General features: G+C 33.6%; 1 protein-coding gene across 6 annotated transcripts in view; it reads right to left on the minus strand.

Moving 5' to 3' along the window:
- Positions 1–16,523, minus strand: part of FBXW7 (F-box and WD repeat domain containing 7) — a 217,896-nt gene that overhangs the window by 29,453 nt on the left and 171,920 nt on the right. For 5 of the 6 annotated variants that reach the window (XM_032412997.1, XM_032412996.1, XM_032412994.1 and 2 more), the window contains one exon: positions 605–687. In XM_032412997.1, coding sequence (XP_032268888.1) covers positions 605–687 — 83 coding nt within the window. Of the gene's footprint in view, positions 1–604; positions 688–3,110; positions 3,591–16,523 lie in introns of those variants that run through there. The other variant, XM_032412998.1, reaches the window with a different exon arrangement.

The raw sequence follows: 16,523 nt of genomic DNA on the forward strand, positions 1-16,523 counted from the left end.
ATGAGAGTGGGAAAAGTTTTATATTGATGCAAAATCCAAAAAAGATGGAATGGTGCACAGAACAAGACTACAATTGTATTTAGTTGTTATGGAAACTATTTTACTGGTGTGGAAATGTATGTGTTAAAAACATAAGATCTACCAAGCAAATAAAAGGGGATTTCTAACACAGTAAGATTTATTTAGTAACTGTGAGGTTTAATTCACTGCTAATAAATGTATCTTCAATTTTGCATATATAAATATCTACCCTAGAATAGCTGTTGCTATAGTAACAAGATATATTTGCTCATATTCATGTTTTAGAATTTACTTTTTAGAATTCCTTAAAATTTGTGATTTAAAAATTTTGTTCGTAAGAAAAATTCTGCTTGTGTCTTATTTCAAAGTATTAGTAAGAAAACACAGGCTATAATGGTAGTCATTCTTCTTAAAATTATGTTATTTCTCAATTTTTAGTGATCTCAAAATGTGTTACAGAGTCAACAGTACTAGTGACATTATGATTCTATGAGAATAAACTGGAAGAAAAGCTTTTGGAATCATCACCTCTTTAAAGAAACATAAAAATCATGAGTGAATCAATTATTATACTTAATATTACCTTGTATATTCTGAGACTTTGCATGGTTTCTTTCCCAAAGAAAAAGAGCGGACCTCAGAACCATGGTCTAATTTTCTTTTCATCTATAAGGTAAAGCAAATAAGATAGATTTAAGAAAAAAATCACTTGTCCCAACTAGCAAATCTTAACATTAGCACTGGCAATAGTGAAAAAAATTCTTAAATTTTCATATGCCTAAATTTTCATTAGTTAGGCATAGTTAATGTACGTAGAAAATAAATGCTTCATGGTTTCTTTTGCTAGTTCTACTTTGTTTTACTCTTTAAAGACTAGAAAGGTGAATTCCCCCCTCCAATATTTTGTCCAGAAGAATAGCATATGGTGATTTAAAAATTGATATTCATCATACATATTCCTTGAGAGTGATATACCTTTCACATTTTCCAGTTTAAGAACCAATATAGGGGAAATTTTCATGTTAATACACATATTACAGAACCATATTTAACATGTCTCTCTTAGTGATCATCATTTTCCTTTAAAAACATATTTCAAGATAAAATAGACAAAATTCAAAATTTCAAAACCTGAATGGAAGTAACAGTAACTGAATTTAAAACACACAGATTATTACAAAAGTATAAAGAGAACAATGTAAATAAAATGATCTTGAAAAGTAATTATAATAAGGCAAAAGCAATGAATATGGGCAATGAGGGGAGTACAAAAGTAAATCTGTAACAGGAGAGAAGTCTGGAGATGGTAATAATAAAGGTGGAAAAAAAGCCATCAGTTGATATTTACACAGAATATAACTTCACTGACAGATGCTCACTCAGGACAAAAGATTCTAACTTGAAAAGCAACATCAAAAAGATTTTAAAAGAATGAGTTAAATATCTTTGTAAGGTATATCCAACATCTATAGTTTTCAAGTATTTCCTTATGCTATGTATGTGTAATACTGTAAATACATTCAGAATTGCATTTTGTCAACATCAAAATTGAAATATTTATTTTTTATATTTCACCATCCGTTAACGGAGGTCATCTAACTATAGATCTGTCATAAAACTAGAAAATAAGATCTGTTAAGATTCAACTTTTTCTATTTCAACAACCCCCTCAAGATTTGTGTCTTCTAATTAATTACCGTACTACTGAAAATTATGGGGGAGGGGGAGACCCAGAGTAATAGAGAGCTATACTCATTTTTTTATAATAAGGTGAAAACCCTTGCTTTGCAGCAGACTTCTTTCCTTACCTACTGCCTCACATGAGAACATCATAACACAGCATGCTACATTATAAATACTAAGGAGAACCAACAAGACTCTAAAAATTTTTGAACCACACTATGGATAATAAAGACTATGTTTTTATCATCATGAAAAAGTCTTCCAAAATACAGGGACGATCTTATGATATCAGGGACTAGAGTGAGGGTACAACAAGCTCATCCAGGATTTATACCTTAGTTCAAGAAATACCTACTGGAAAGAAATGGAATTGGTCTTATTTCAACCCTTCAGAAGTTTCTGTACTCATTATATCGTTTTAAAGTGATTCCTCTCAAAAACCATTATTTTCTTTCTCCAAATAATTTTAATAAAAAGCAAAAATAAACATATAAGCCTTAACATATAGACAGCCACGTGCTTCCATGTATATAAATTATAGACACGTACACATACACGCAAATGTATCTATCAGGAAGGTCAGTCAGTACAGATTACCTTAAAAATCTAGGTTTTTTTCATAACTTCCACAGATTCTCATTTTCAAAATTAACATGAGAAACTTTGATATTCATTCTAATTAAGTTGTAATACTGGCTTTCAGAACTTCCCTGGGTATCTTGTAAATACACATTGGTGCAAATGCCATTTGCCACCAAAAGCAAACTTTATTTTCATCTTAGAAATCCTTCAATGAATAAAAATGCCCAAAAGACATATCGAGGGAACCATTTGGAAAGGATTTTTTTATCTTCAGAATATTTTACCAAATAAAGCACTTTCTGTGTCTTTTAAATATTATATTGTTTACTGAAAATCCTGACTTTAGACCCAAAAATTAATTCTGCAATTTTTTAAGGGGCACAGAAAGTAAATACGATCTTTTAAAACATAAGTCCTAAATATTGTAGTGATTCTAGACTTTAAAAGAGTCAACTAAAGAAAGAAGAAAAGAAATATACATAAGGTATAGAAAATTAAAGGCAAAAGATTCACTAAAAGCCAACTAAGGGTAGAGTATTTCCAGGTCAGCATTTAACGGAGCCACATTTCCAAAGTCTAAATACATTTTCAGTGAAAATTCCCAGATTAAAATACACATTTTATTTCAAATTTAAAGCTGTTTACAGCTTACGCTGTCTTTGCATTATTTGCTTACATTCACGTTATAAAACAGAATACCAGCCATCCAGCCACCCACCAAATTTAGAGGATACTGCAGCCATCTCTGATGATACAGATTTTCCTTCTCAGGCAGGCACACACACACACAGTCATACAACACAGGAAGAAAACAGATTACTTACTTTGTAAAAAATCATTTTTAGTGTGCCGTAGAAACCCATATTTTCTGTATTTTTCCCCTTCAGTGATTCTGTGCCCCCGTGTGTCCGGCTGCTTGGCAGTCTCTGACAATATAAACCTTTTTCAGGTAGGTATGTCACAGATTCTAATGTGGACATGCTCAGGCACGTCAGAAAGGGAAGATTAGGGAGCAGAACCGGCAACAAAACTCCACAGTAAAGGCAAATGCAGCTCAGTATCAAACCGCTTCTCGGGACACACATACATACATGCAGCTTGACTGAGGAGAACTCGAGGGAATAATGAGAGAGAACCGAGAAGATTATTGGAGGAGACTATGCCCTGTCAAAGCCTTGACTGAACAGATTCCTCCCTCAGCAGCAGAGGGATCAGATTACATCTTCCCTTGAACACAGAATGGTGCAGTCCAGGATTCAGCAATGCAGACTGCACATCAATTATATGGTGATCCGCTCCAGGGAACCCGTAAGCACACAACGCACCGAACAGAGGGAGGATGTGGGCAGCAAATGAGACCGCCCCCACACGACAGCCCCCTTCCCCTTTCAAACTTTCAGATTATTTTGTATTTTGTAAAGCCTGCATTTCTGAAGAGTTTTAAATGGTAAGCATCCTTTCCACAAATAAGTGCTTTCAGAAACATTTTGAAAATGGAATATATTTTCCATACAGTCCTCCCAACAGAAGCAAAGCAGGCTATTTCCACTAACTGTTACCCTATTGCAGTCCTGGCACAGACTGATCACATTTTTCAAGTAGCTTAGATGATACAAAATGAGCAATCCCAAAGGGAGAAATTAAATATTCTTTGGGGGGATTTACAATAAAGTAAACCAGTTTGGAGCATATAACATTTGCAGAAATTATGTAATAAGTTGTATTTCAACCTGCATATTTCTTATATTAACATTTAATGAAAATATTCCCTATGTGTTTCCATTTCACTCATTTAAAACATATCAAGAAAATTACCACACACTTCATCAATTCTTAGTAATCATGACAATTTATTTTTAAGACTATCAGATTGGTATTAAGTGTATAAAGTTTGGCCAAAAGGTTCTATTTCTCCAAAGAAAGCAAAAACTGGGCTCATTGGAGAGTCTGAACCTTATTTGTAATTTAATCTTGAGTAAACAGGAAGTACTGGACTTCTACCTCCAAAATTATTTTGACAGTGTATATTGTTTATCTTTAAAAGGGCATTTTACATAATAATAAAAAAAAATACCAAAGCGTGCCTGAAGGCAACCTTTTGCTCAGAACAACTACTTCACAAATCTAGATATTTTATCTCCCAACTTGCTACACGACTAGCTTCAGAGGCAATTATAAGATTCCTTGGACTAGAAAGGCCCATTATTAAGGGTCTAGTTAATTAAATCCTACCCTCCCCATTAACATTCTTTATTACAAGTAAACTGTGTGCCTATAGTTATTTATGTAACTTAAAAAGTTTCCTCAGAAAAAAAGAAATACTATTTGGACTTAACTACATTTTAATACTCTCCGCTACGGTTAATGAATGACTTTCATTAGGTAAATGATTCTAAATGCTGCATAAAGTAATCATAATTTTAAAAATAAATATGTTTACCTTTATAACTAAGACATTAAGTCACTGTAATGTCTTTTACTTTAAAACATAAATGAAATAAGATAATCTAAAATTTTATAAAGACATACATCTTGGGTCTTCTGGAAATTACCCTCAGAAACAGTATGTACATGTACCCAGCAAATCGTTAGTTTTCTAAATAAACAATTAGCTTACTTCAAAGGAAAGTTCTTTTTAAAAAGAAATCTCTTAGCAAAAAAAAAAAAAAAACCCAACTGTTAGGAATGGACCTATAAACCCTTTTGTAAGAAGATTCAGAGCACTCAAGATTTTTTAAAAAATACAAAGTAAAAAAAAAAAAAGGGTAATTTCCCCTCCACCACCTGCCTCAATTCTGGGCTATGTAAAGAAACTAATTATAAAGTGAACACCTGAAATTTTCTCTAAAATTTGTCAGTGCTAACTAGCTTATTAGAGGACAAATGGACTACCCATCAGTCATATAACAGTATACACCTTGACTTCAATTGAAATCATGTCCTCTCTCTAAATGAAGTAACTTTTTCAAATTAAGTCTACTCCTCAATTGAGGACACAGACCAACTTTAATAAACCAGGGCCACTCCCAACATCTAGGATATTTAAAAGAAGAAAATAATTTTGTATATTCAAAGGAATAATCTTACGGTTATATAGCTCCTTTGTATGGTATGAAGTTATGGGAAAACCTGATGCTGACAAATGTATATTTATATGTAGGTTATGTATATTCATGTTTTATTTTTGAATAGGCAAAATATTTACATGATTCAAAACTCAAAATGATAATCAAAAAGTATATATTGAAAAAACTTTCCACCACCTGACATCCCCATCTTCCATGGGTCCATTTCATAATTATTTTTATTAGTTTGTCCTTTAAGTGAGAATGTATATGTTTATAAGTACTCATGAAGACTTTATTTTCCCAAATATTTCAACAATTCTCCCTATCTTGTTTACAATGTTAATCTGATCTGTGAAGAAAGAATTTGGCAAGCAAAACTAGTCAACCAAACCTCTAACCAGATTTTGAAAAATTGAATAAAAATAATTTTCAATATTCTCTGAAGTACTATTAATGAAAGCTGTGATCTATTAATTTCATCATGATCTCTATATGAACAAAGCAAATGAAACCATTCTCCATTCCTATTTCTGAGAGTCTTGCCTAAAATACAGATGTTTAAAACTTTATTCAAAGATTTAAGTTTTTTAGTAGTAAGACTGAAAAGGCCTTTATGTATGTTATCTATATCTTTTTTTTATCCTTATGGTATACAGAAACATTTCAAAACTGAGATCAGTCCATAATCTATGTCAAATAAGTTTAGGAAAAAAAGTATTTTATGTTCTATGCTAGAATGTTAGCTAGTAAGTTCACCGAAAAAAAGACTAGCTAGTCAACTATTAACAGCTAGGTAACACTTGTGTTTGTCACCCAAATTTTTAGAATCATATTTTCAATACAATAAAGTACATCTTCATGTAATTTCAGCTAATTTCCCATTCTACAAAAAAATTATTTCTTGTGCTGATTGACAACTTATAAGCCTTACTGTGGAAATCTATTAGCAAGGGGAGTGACTGCTAATTCAGACCCAATGCTCATCTCATCACAACTCCATTGAACTAGATGTAGGAGAAGAATGGATGAAAGGAGCTACTTAAGAAAGAAAGATACGAAGATGTACTGCCCCAGAGTCTAAGCCTCTGGGAAATAAGGCAGTAGAATGATTAACCTGTGAACTAGCACAAGAGAAATGACTCCTTCTGAAAAACTAATTGGGATAACTAAGTTTTTAGAAGGGCAAGTTGTAGTTATGGGCATAAACCAAAACTAAGAAAAATATAAACAATAAAGCAGTCTTCACTGAATCATGTATCTTCAGAGAAGTATGTATCTTTATACATAGTGTCAACAGGTGAAGGAGTAATCCAATAACTTTTCCCCACCTTGACTCTCAGAGTTCATTATTTCCATTTTAAATATATTATTTTATTATTGTACTTATCATATTTCATTGTCATTATTTTAATACATCTTTCTCCACTACTATCTACTCCTTGAAGGTTCCCATCTTACTCTAAGACACAGTAGAAAAATGATACATAACAAATAATGTTTTATTTTTTTACGATTTTATTTATTTACTTGTCAGAGAGAGAGAGAGCACAAGCAGGGGGAGCGGCAGGCAGAGGGAGAAGCAGGCTCCCTGCTGAGCAAGGACCCTGATGTGGGACTCGATCCCAGGACCCTGGGAGCATGACTTGAGCCGAAGGCAGATGCTTAACTGACTGAGCCACCCAGGCGTCCCAACAAATAATGTTTCTGAATAACTGGCCATATAAGCAAATAGCAGCAACCATGGCATCATTTTTCTAAAGCATAAATACGTTACACTTAGTACTAAAAAGTCTATCTACTGTATTAGAATTGATAGTATAATATTATTGGTTCTTTTTATTATCTTCCTAACATTTTTTTTTAAGAATTTATTTATTTATTTGACAGAGAGAGAGAGACAGCGAGAGAGGGAACATAAGCAGGGGGAGCGGAAGAGGTTCTCGAGAAGCAGGCTTCCCGCAGAGCAGGGAGCCCGATGTGGGGCTCGATCCCAGGACCCTGGGATCATGACCTGAGCTGAAGGCAGATGCTTAACCAACTGAGCCACCTAGGCGCCCCTAACATTTTCTTTTAAGTAGGCTCCACGCCCAGCATGGAGCCCAACATGGGGCTTGAACTCACAACCCTGAGACTAAGACCTGAGCTGAGATCAAGAGTCAGACGCTTAATTGACTGAGTCACCCAGGCACCCCATCTTGCTAACATTTAAAGATTTATTTCCATTTTATAGTAGAAGAATATGTTTATATTCTTATGTCAGTGATTTTCTTTATTATTATTACGACAACATTCTTTACTCTGATATTACACTAGAAAAACTACCTACCACAATTAGCTGTTTTGCCCCAGCACAGAATTTAGATTAGAGACAGTTCAAAACTTCAACATCAAAGAAGGGAATGTCAAGCATGCTGAGGCTGAAACAAACTTTCTGAAATCGCACTAACCCACTGTCATTAACTTTCTGGGATGTGAGTTCTTTTTTTTTAAGATTTTATTTATTTATTTGAGAGGGAGAGCACAGAGGGAGAGTGAGAGAGAGAAGCAGACTCCCAGCTGAGCAGAGAGCCCAGTGCAGGGCTCAATCCCAGGACCCTGGGATCATGACCTGAGCTGAAGGCAGATGCTTAACTAACTGAGCCACCCATGCACCCCTGGGATATGAGTACCTTTAAAAGGTTCACAACTGAAATTGGCAAGTTAATAGCCTGTCCTATCAGAGGTATTATGAATTAAAATAGTATGTATGCCCACCATCTACATTTTCCCTAGTGCAAGCAGGTGGCAGTATTGATCAATAGGCTATTTCCCACTCTTATTCATTAATTAAGCATTTATTTAGCATCTAGTATTTGTCAGGCACAGGACAGTATACAATTAAGAAAACTTTTTCTTTCTCCATTGAATTTATGACACAAAATAGGGTAATATATATATATCTGACTTCTAGAACTCACACTGAAATTAGTTCTAAATTATTTTTTTGAGAATATGTAAAATAAGACAAGGTGAGCCAGATTTAGTTTGAAATTACCATCCAAGTAAACAAATATTGAAATATTACTGCATTAGAAAAAAACTACACACACTATATGCAACTTTAAAATAAACTTGTTTGGGGAGGGGAGTATTGCTTATAATAATTATATACTCAATTCTAACCTCAGTAAATCAAAATGCAAATCACAACATAGCTCAGAATGCTTTAAAGAATTTTTAAGGTAATTATAATTGTAGGAGTGATACTTTCATACATTTTTCTTTTTCTTGAAGTTTAAGGTATTTATAACTGTACTTATAAAAATGAAGCCCATCAAGATTTGACACAAATAAAATGCAACATTAATTCAAGCAGTAAAAGTTTTTTTCATCCCTTCTAATTGGGCCAATTAGATAAACATATGTGCATATGTATATATCTACCAATATATAAATATACAAACATACAGAGTTTGACACAATAATGCAAGTTGAGTTTTATTTATCCCAGCCACAGAAGAAAACAACGAAGATGGGAATTTTGCTTGTTTGCTCTTCTGAAATTCATATTGTTATAGAGCTATCAGACTTAATACATGTACCAAAACATTCCTTACAATACCTCTATCCAGACAAGCAATACCTGCAATAATTTGACAAAGTAAGTCACTCCAGAGTTCATCCTGATTTATTTAGAAATCAATTAATCTTTACATCTCATGCTTCAGATCCAAAATAAACTATCAGTAAGCATCTCAAATTTATATGCAAAAATTTCCTCTCAAAATTTGTTATAAATCTTTTATAGTCACCCTTCAATAAAGTAAGGAAAATATAAATATAAGGTAGACTTCAAGAAAAATGAAGCAGCAAATATGACCCAGGGAAGAATTTAACATGAAGAAAGAATGAAATCAATTTTCCATCAATATAAGACCTAGAACCCTATTTACTCTTCTACTTTCTTTATCCAGTTCCATATTTATTGCTGCTGGTTGTGATGTTCAAATATATTTATCTGATTTGAGAAAAATTTTCTATAGGTGTGGTATATCAATCTTATATTTTAGTACTAAAATATCCTTTCATTTTAAGGTTTGTTTAAAATCCCAGAATTAATTTCTTACATTAGTCATGACCTAAATTTAGTCATGACCAAAAAGTTTTGAAAAAAGGGCTAAAGGCTAAGAAGTAAAAAAGTCGTATATACTGAATCGGTAACAATAACAAAAACATTAATAGCAGGAAGCCATACGTTTAGAACTAGAAGGGAACTTGGAAGTCATCTAATCCAAATCCCCTTCATTTTTGAAATGAACGTAAGAGTTGGAATTGGAGAAAACTGAATTTATTTTATTATTTTTTTTTTTAAAGATTTTATTTACTTATTTGACAGAGACACAGTGAGATAGGGAACACAAGCAGGGGGAGTGGGAGAGGGAGAAGCAGGTTTCCCGCCAAGCAGGGAGCCCGATGCGGGGCTCGATCCCAGGACCCTGGGACCATGACCTGAGCCGAAGGCAGACGCTTAACGACTGAGCCACCCAGGCGCCCCGAGAAAACTGAATTTAAACACCAGCTCTGCCATTATTAGAGTGCAACCTTGGTAGGGGTTATTTGACCTTTATGAGTTCTGGTTTTTGTAATGGTAATTACCATCTACTTTACCATCCTAACCCACAGAGTCATTGTGAGGACCTAGTAGATGCCCAGGGTATAACAGATATCCTATAAAATAATAACTGTTATTAACAGGAGAGAAAAGTGAGGTAGAGAATTAAGAGTCTTGCTCAGGGTTATACAGCTATATTAGAACCTTAGACTCTGGTCCCAAGTTCACTACTTTTAACTGATTTCTACTTCTATTACATATGTGATGGCTCAAGTTAAGCTAAAAAATCAGACATTGCTAAAGAAGGAAAAAAAGTATTTTATTTTGCAAATAGCAATTACACATGCAAACTATAACTAAATCTTGATTATTCAGTTCATGGAATAATTATCTGGGTCCAGATGACTATGCTTCTGCTACATGTGGGAAATCTGAGGCAAAGACATGGTAGCAACTGGGGAAAATGTGACAGAAACTGAAAGATTTAGGTTAAAAGAAGTCAATTAAGAAACAATCACCTATATCCCAATATCTACAAAATGCTACTGAGGACAAATAAAAACATTACAATAATAATCTTTCTCCCCCCAAGATACTTAAAATCCGCTGGCAAGACAAGAAACTAATAGAGAACAATATCTATCAAGTGCCAAACTGGGTAGTGTAGGAGGTCAGAAAATGAAGAAATCATTCAAATAGTCTGAGAAGATTTCATATAAAGTGGTCTTGTTTCTAAGCTTAAAAGACAGAAGTTTGGTAGACGTTTAGGAGAAAAAAGGAAATCATCATCTGTGGGCCAAAGATGTATGTGGGACTACCACTGTCATTAGCTTGAAGAATTAACATCATCTGTAAGTCTTCTAGTAGTCACTGGTCTTACAAGGTTCATTAGGGTGTAACCTATTTAGCAATACATCTCCTTATCCAAACATTTAATATTACAGTTAAAATATTCTTTAACATACTAGTAATGGCTTCTTCAAAAGTACTTTCTGCCATGACTCATTCTCCCATTTTAGGGATAATATGTGTCTTTCTGTACAAGGAGAACTTTACTGTGTGGGTGTAAAGACTGTTGACTTTTTATTTAGTTATAAACACTGACTAATAAGGGGTCCTTCTGTTTCAATAGGCATTTATACCAGATCATACATACAAGCAGCCTGTACTCAAGGGGGGGAACAGTGCAAAAAGAAGAGATTTCTTAAATAAATATTCATTCAAACCTTATAATCTCTCCCAAACTTGATGAAAAGACAATAAAAAATGTAATTTGGGGCAGTAGGGTATAAGATTCATTGACTTTCACCAATATGTGGGAAAAGGACCTCTGATATTAAAAAACACATGACTTGCTTGGAAAATTAAACAGTTTGTCTTGTTCTACATCCAGCCCTTTCTTCCCATTCCCTGCCCCTCAAGCCCCCAGACTCAAAGCCTCCTTTTAAGGAAAATACTTCATTGTAGAAAATTTTAAAGTCATAGAAACTGTTCATCATGTCCAGAACTAGGGGAAGGGCTACTTTAAAGTAGAAGGTACATAAGAATCAAACACATGATATAAAGTATGGTCCTTTGCAGAATATATACACAAATATTTAAGTGTGTGTTTGTATGTGTGTGTATGCATAGAGAAAAGCCTATGTAAATACATAAAAATATTCACAGTGGTCATCTAAGTGGCTTAATAAGAGCTTTTCCCTCTTTTTTCTTACCTGTCAATAAACAAATTTACTTGCATAACCTTTTGAGCACCTACTATGTGCTAACAACTGTTCTAGGCTCTAGGTATAAGGTGGCAAACAATGCAGATGAGCTTTCTACTCTCATACAGTTTATATTCTGGGAGGGGGGAAGACACATAATAAGTAAACAATACATGAGTAAGATAATTTCATATAATGCTTAGTTTTAAGACAGAAATAAAACAGGTAGAAGTAGGTACTAAGGGTAGTAGAGAAGTGTAGCTAATTTTGAATGGCATCACCCAGGAAACAACAATTTTAAGTCAAAATGATAGTGTCTAGGATCAGTAAGAATAAGGCCAGTCTGACTAGGATAATGTGACTGGTACATGATGATGTCAGACAGGTAACCAAGGGCCAGATCATGTAATATCTTGTAGGTCCTGCTCAAGAGTTTGGATTTAATTCTAAGTGCAATGTGAAGTCATTAGAGGACTTCTAGAATGAGAGGAAACACAACCGACTTCTGTATATATTTTTGCCTATACTATTTTTTATATTTTCAAAAATGTATATAAAATTAAAGATTGCTCACAAAGTAATTCTCACTTGCTGAAATCAGAGATACAGAGAAAAGAATATATAACTGTATTTGAACTCTTCAACTCTTTCATGCAGCAATTACTCTTCCATTTCCCTCATACTTACTCTCAAACTCAACACCTATCCCAAAAGATTCCTAAACTTAGGAAAGAGAATTGGAATAGAAGGTAATACTTAGTCTGCACCATGTGCCAAGCACTATCCTAAATCTTTATATCTAGTAACTCAATTCTATAAGAATGGAGGAGTAACTACTGTATCATATCTCTATTTCCTTGCTCTTCTACTTTCTATGTTCTGATTTTATCTTTACATTTGATAATTTACTCTTTTTGAGAAAGACAGAGATGTTGGGCTCAGATCTCTGTAGATGGATGTGCCAGCCTTCTTTTAGCAAATGTCTACAAGGATAAAAGACATGGTTACCTTTCGTTATTATAGACAAAAGGATTTTACCCAAGGTATACCTTTTACTTCTTTGTGATCATAAAAAATTCCAGAACATAATCATAGAATCTCAAAATTGGAAAAAGCCTTCAACTAAAGCTTAGTACAGCCTCACGTACAACCCTACTTAGGTACACTCTCATTAGCATGTAGTCATCCAAGATCTGCTTAATCTAAAATACATGTTATTCTCAACTCAGTATTCTTCTATTGGTTCACTTTCCAATTCTGATAATTATGTCCAATTATAAAATTTGACTAGCAGATACATAAAGTCCAGATTCAAACTTATTATACTTTTTAAAATATAGCATTTCTTCTCATCTCAGTCATCTTATAAAATTTCCAGAGGAATTTAAAATGAGTAGGGATAACTTTAACCAATCTTTTAAAACTCTAGTTATGAATCAAAGTCTGTGGACTAGAACTTATTTCACTTATTCAAGAACATTTAATAATTCCATATTGGTGTTAGGCCAATAAGAAACATAAATCACCCCAGGTTCTTGCTCTAGAAAGTGTGCATCATGGTGATCTTTAATCAATTCTTTACTTACGTTAGAATAGCTTGCCTACTCTTTAAGTATCTGTGTTTGATACAGCTGTCAAGTAAGGAAGGAAGAAACCTAGTAATCATGCCCCTACTACATTTAAAAAGGAGGATTCTAAAGATTCATTTTAGAAACATCAATTTACATTTTAAAGCAATTATTGTATATATAATTTAACAAACTGCATTCGCTTTGAAAGAATCAAGAATTATCTGACTAGCATAATGCCTACATGATCCCCTACCTTTTTAGGAAATTCCAACAGACTGTAAAGATTCAGTACACAAAAGCAGAGTACAAAATAAAGACTGCTAGAAATAGATGGGTCATGAGCAGGGTTTGACATAATTTTGGAAATATTTTTGGATTATGGAAATATTTTCAAAATAACTATTCATCTGAAAATGTACATGATCTATAGTAGTTTTTTATTCGCAGTGAAATGTAAGATCAATGGTCAGGAGCACTCTGACATCTTGGAAAAACTACTATAATAGAAATATTTTATTTATAAGTTCATTTTCTTTATTAAAAAATTCTTTCATATTTAAGAACGTATTTATCTATAAATACTCAAAGCCTCCAAATGTTTAAAAATTAACTTGAAAAGTCTGCCACACTTGATACATGATTCTAAAAAGTTCTTTCTGTAGGATGGATACCATGAGTTTCTTTCCAGCTGTGTGAACTCATGGTATGTAATGATGGCCCAATGACTACTAAACAAATGTGCATTACAATTTAAGAACTGCCCTGTGCATACAGCTGGTCCGTTGAGAACTGTTACATGGTGATTTGAGAACACTCTTGAAAAACTGAATCTTAAATTCTTTTTAATTGAGTCAATGCACGTTCAAACTTTTACAGCATGAAAAAATATCCTATGAGGAATAGCTTAAATCTACTAAAGCACATAAAGTCAAAGCTAGCAAAAAGATATTGAACTATGGAATATTTTTAAAGTTGCAATATTTTGTTAGCCCTTGGGATAAAGATACATACAGACATACACACAAACCCCTCTTCATTTTCAGTCCTTCTTTTAAAGTCATTCTATCAAGAGACAAAACAGCGTATTATGAACATATTTTTCAAGAGATGTTAAATGAAGACATGTTAATCATCATGATCACAATGTAAATAGCAGCTTAAAATTAAATGGTATTTTAAAGATATTTTTATTCAACTAGCTTTTATTAAACAATTGCAAAAAACAGATTTTGTTAGACTAAGATGTAATTTACTCCCCACCAATTCATTTATTTCAAAGACTTTAACTTTGTGAAATGTACTATACTTGTTTTTCCATATAGGTAGTGTAGAAAAAGAAAATTACTGTGAGAAAAATTTATGGTGAGCCTCTAGCCCCAAATTCCACTGTAATATTATTAGTCTCATCCAAATGAATCCTGCCTCATATAATGGTTCCTTGTTTTCTAAACAATGAAACAAGATGGGAGAAAAAAACTAAACAGTGATTCAAACATTTTATTTTGATAGATCTACATCTGCTACATTCAATAAATATTTAGCCAGGGTTCTTAAAAGCCAGACACTAAGCAAAAAGTAGGCAAAACTGAGCAAGATGTAATCTCTATCCTGGAAGAACTCCCAAATTCGGGGGGGAAGGACAGACAAGTCAATAAAAAAATGACAAATCAATATAATTGGTAAATGAAATTGCTCAAGTTATATGACAATGCATAGAGCTAGAAAGAGAAAGAGATATTTCCAAGAAACACAAGGCAGTATTTTAAACCTAAAGAAAAAAGGGAAAACAAATGCTACACTTAATCTGATCTGAGTGCTCCTTTATTGCCCACCATCAAAAATATCATAAACTATTCAATCTTGAATAAGCAACTGTTTAAAAAAAGAGAAAGTTCTCTTAAGAAAATGAAGTATACAGAGAAGAGAACTTACAGGCACTCTTCTAGGTACTTATATAAATTCATTGAAGCTAATGACCCCATGAAGTAGGTAGTATTATTGTCCCATTTTACAGATGAGGAAACAGGCACAGAGAGTTTAAGTAACTTCCCCAAGGGCATACAACTATTAAGTAGGGTACCTGGGATTTGAACACAGGCAAATCTTGGTCTCCAGTTTATAGAAAATGAAAACAGGGTTTTCTACCTACATAGCAAGAAGTATTGGTAGTTAAGAAATCTCTAGGATGTTTCCCCAGAGATTTCAGTATGCAAATGTGTGATGTGCAGATGAAATCTATGTTAGAGTCACAGCAGACACAGACAAAGAAGAGACAAACTAGATAGCTAATTGTGCACTTTGATACACTTTACCCCTGGGAATTTACCAAGAGTAGCTTGACAATTAATACGCTAGTGCCAATGCCTCCTTGGTAAAGGCTTGCTCCCATTATCTTTGACATTATATTGACGGTAGGCAGCCATCAGTAGGCAGAGTGAAAAAAAAAACCTATCTGATGAAAGATGCTTACAATAATACATGGGTTTTGCTTCCTTTTCTAAACCGCCCCCCACCCCCGCTAAGAACTCTATCTACCCTCACTCCCTCATGCCCTATACTTTCTATCTCTAAAACATGAAATAATGAAAAAAAGCTGAGAACAGAATACACCAAAGTATCTCCTGGAAAGTCCTTTTGAAAGGGCTACTAGGTCTTTCTCCCTTACTCAAATGATCTGAACACCGTAGAAAACTGGCAAAAGTTATGTATCCCAATACTAAAGGAACTGTTTTAATGCTCTTTATTGGTTATTACAACCCCAAAACACTTAATAGGGAATTATGACTTCCACCTGATTTTGAATTTTTTAGTTTAATAGACAGCCTAAAAATACTTGACTTATTAACAAGTAGTAGTGGGGGGGTCACTTTTCGGAGTATATATACAATATATGCTTCAATATGTGGTTATCACTTTGGTCCTGTTTCTTAATTTCATCACATAGATCTTTTTGTAAGGGCCAATCCATCTTTAAAAAATGTCAATTTGATCCATGTGTGGTGATCACTTCCTAGGTGTAAACATCATTGTTGATACGTGCACACCTCTGTGATTCTATCCTATGCTGTTTCAACTATTTGTATTCTACCTGGGATACATAATTACAACAAATGTAGATTTAAATGGTTATTTTAATTTCCTGCAGACACTCATTCAACAGTATTTATTTGGGTGCCTATTATACATAAATTAAGGATGGTCTCAGCTTCATGGCTGTGGTAGGAGCTTTTACAGTGTGGTAGGAGAGGAAGACAATGAAACAAAACAAAGCAAAAGTAAAACTGTGGTAAATGCTGCAGAA

The sequence above is a fragment of the Phoca vitulina genome, unplaced genomic scaffold (assembly GCF_004348235.1).
Source record: "Phoca vitulina isolate PV1807 unplaced genomic scaffold, GSC_HSeal_1.0 scaffold14, whole genome shotgun sequence".
NCBI classification, from domain to species: Eukaryota; Metazoa; Chordata; class Mammalia; order Carnivora; family Phocidae; genus Phoca; species Phoca vitulina.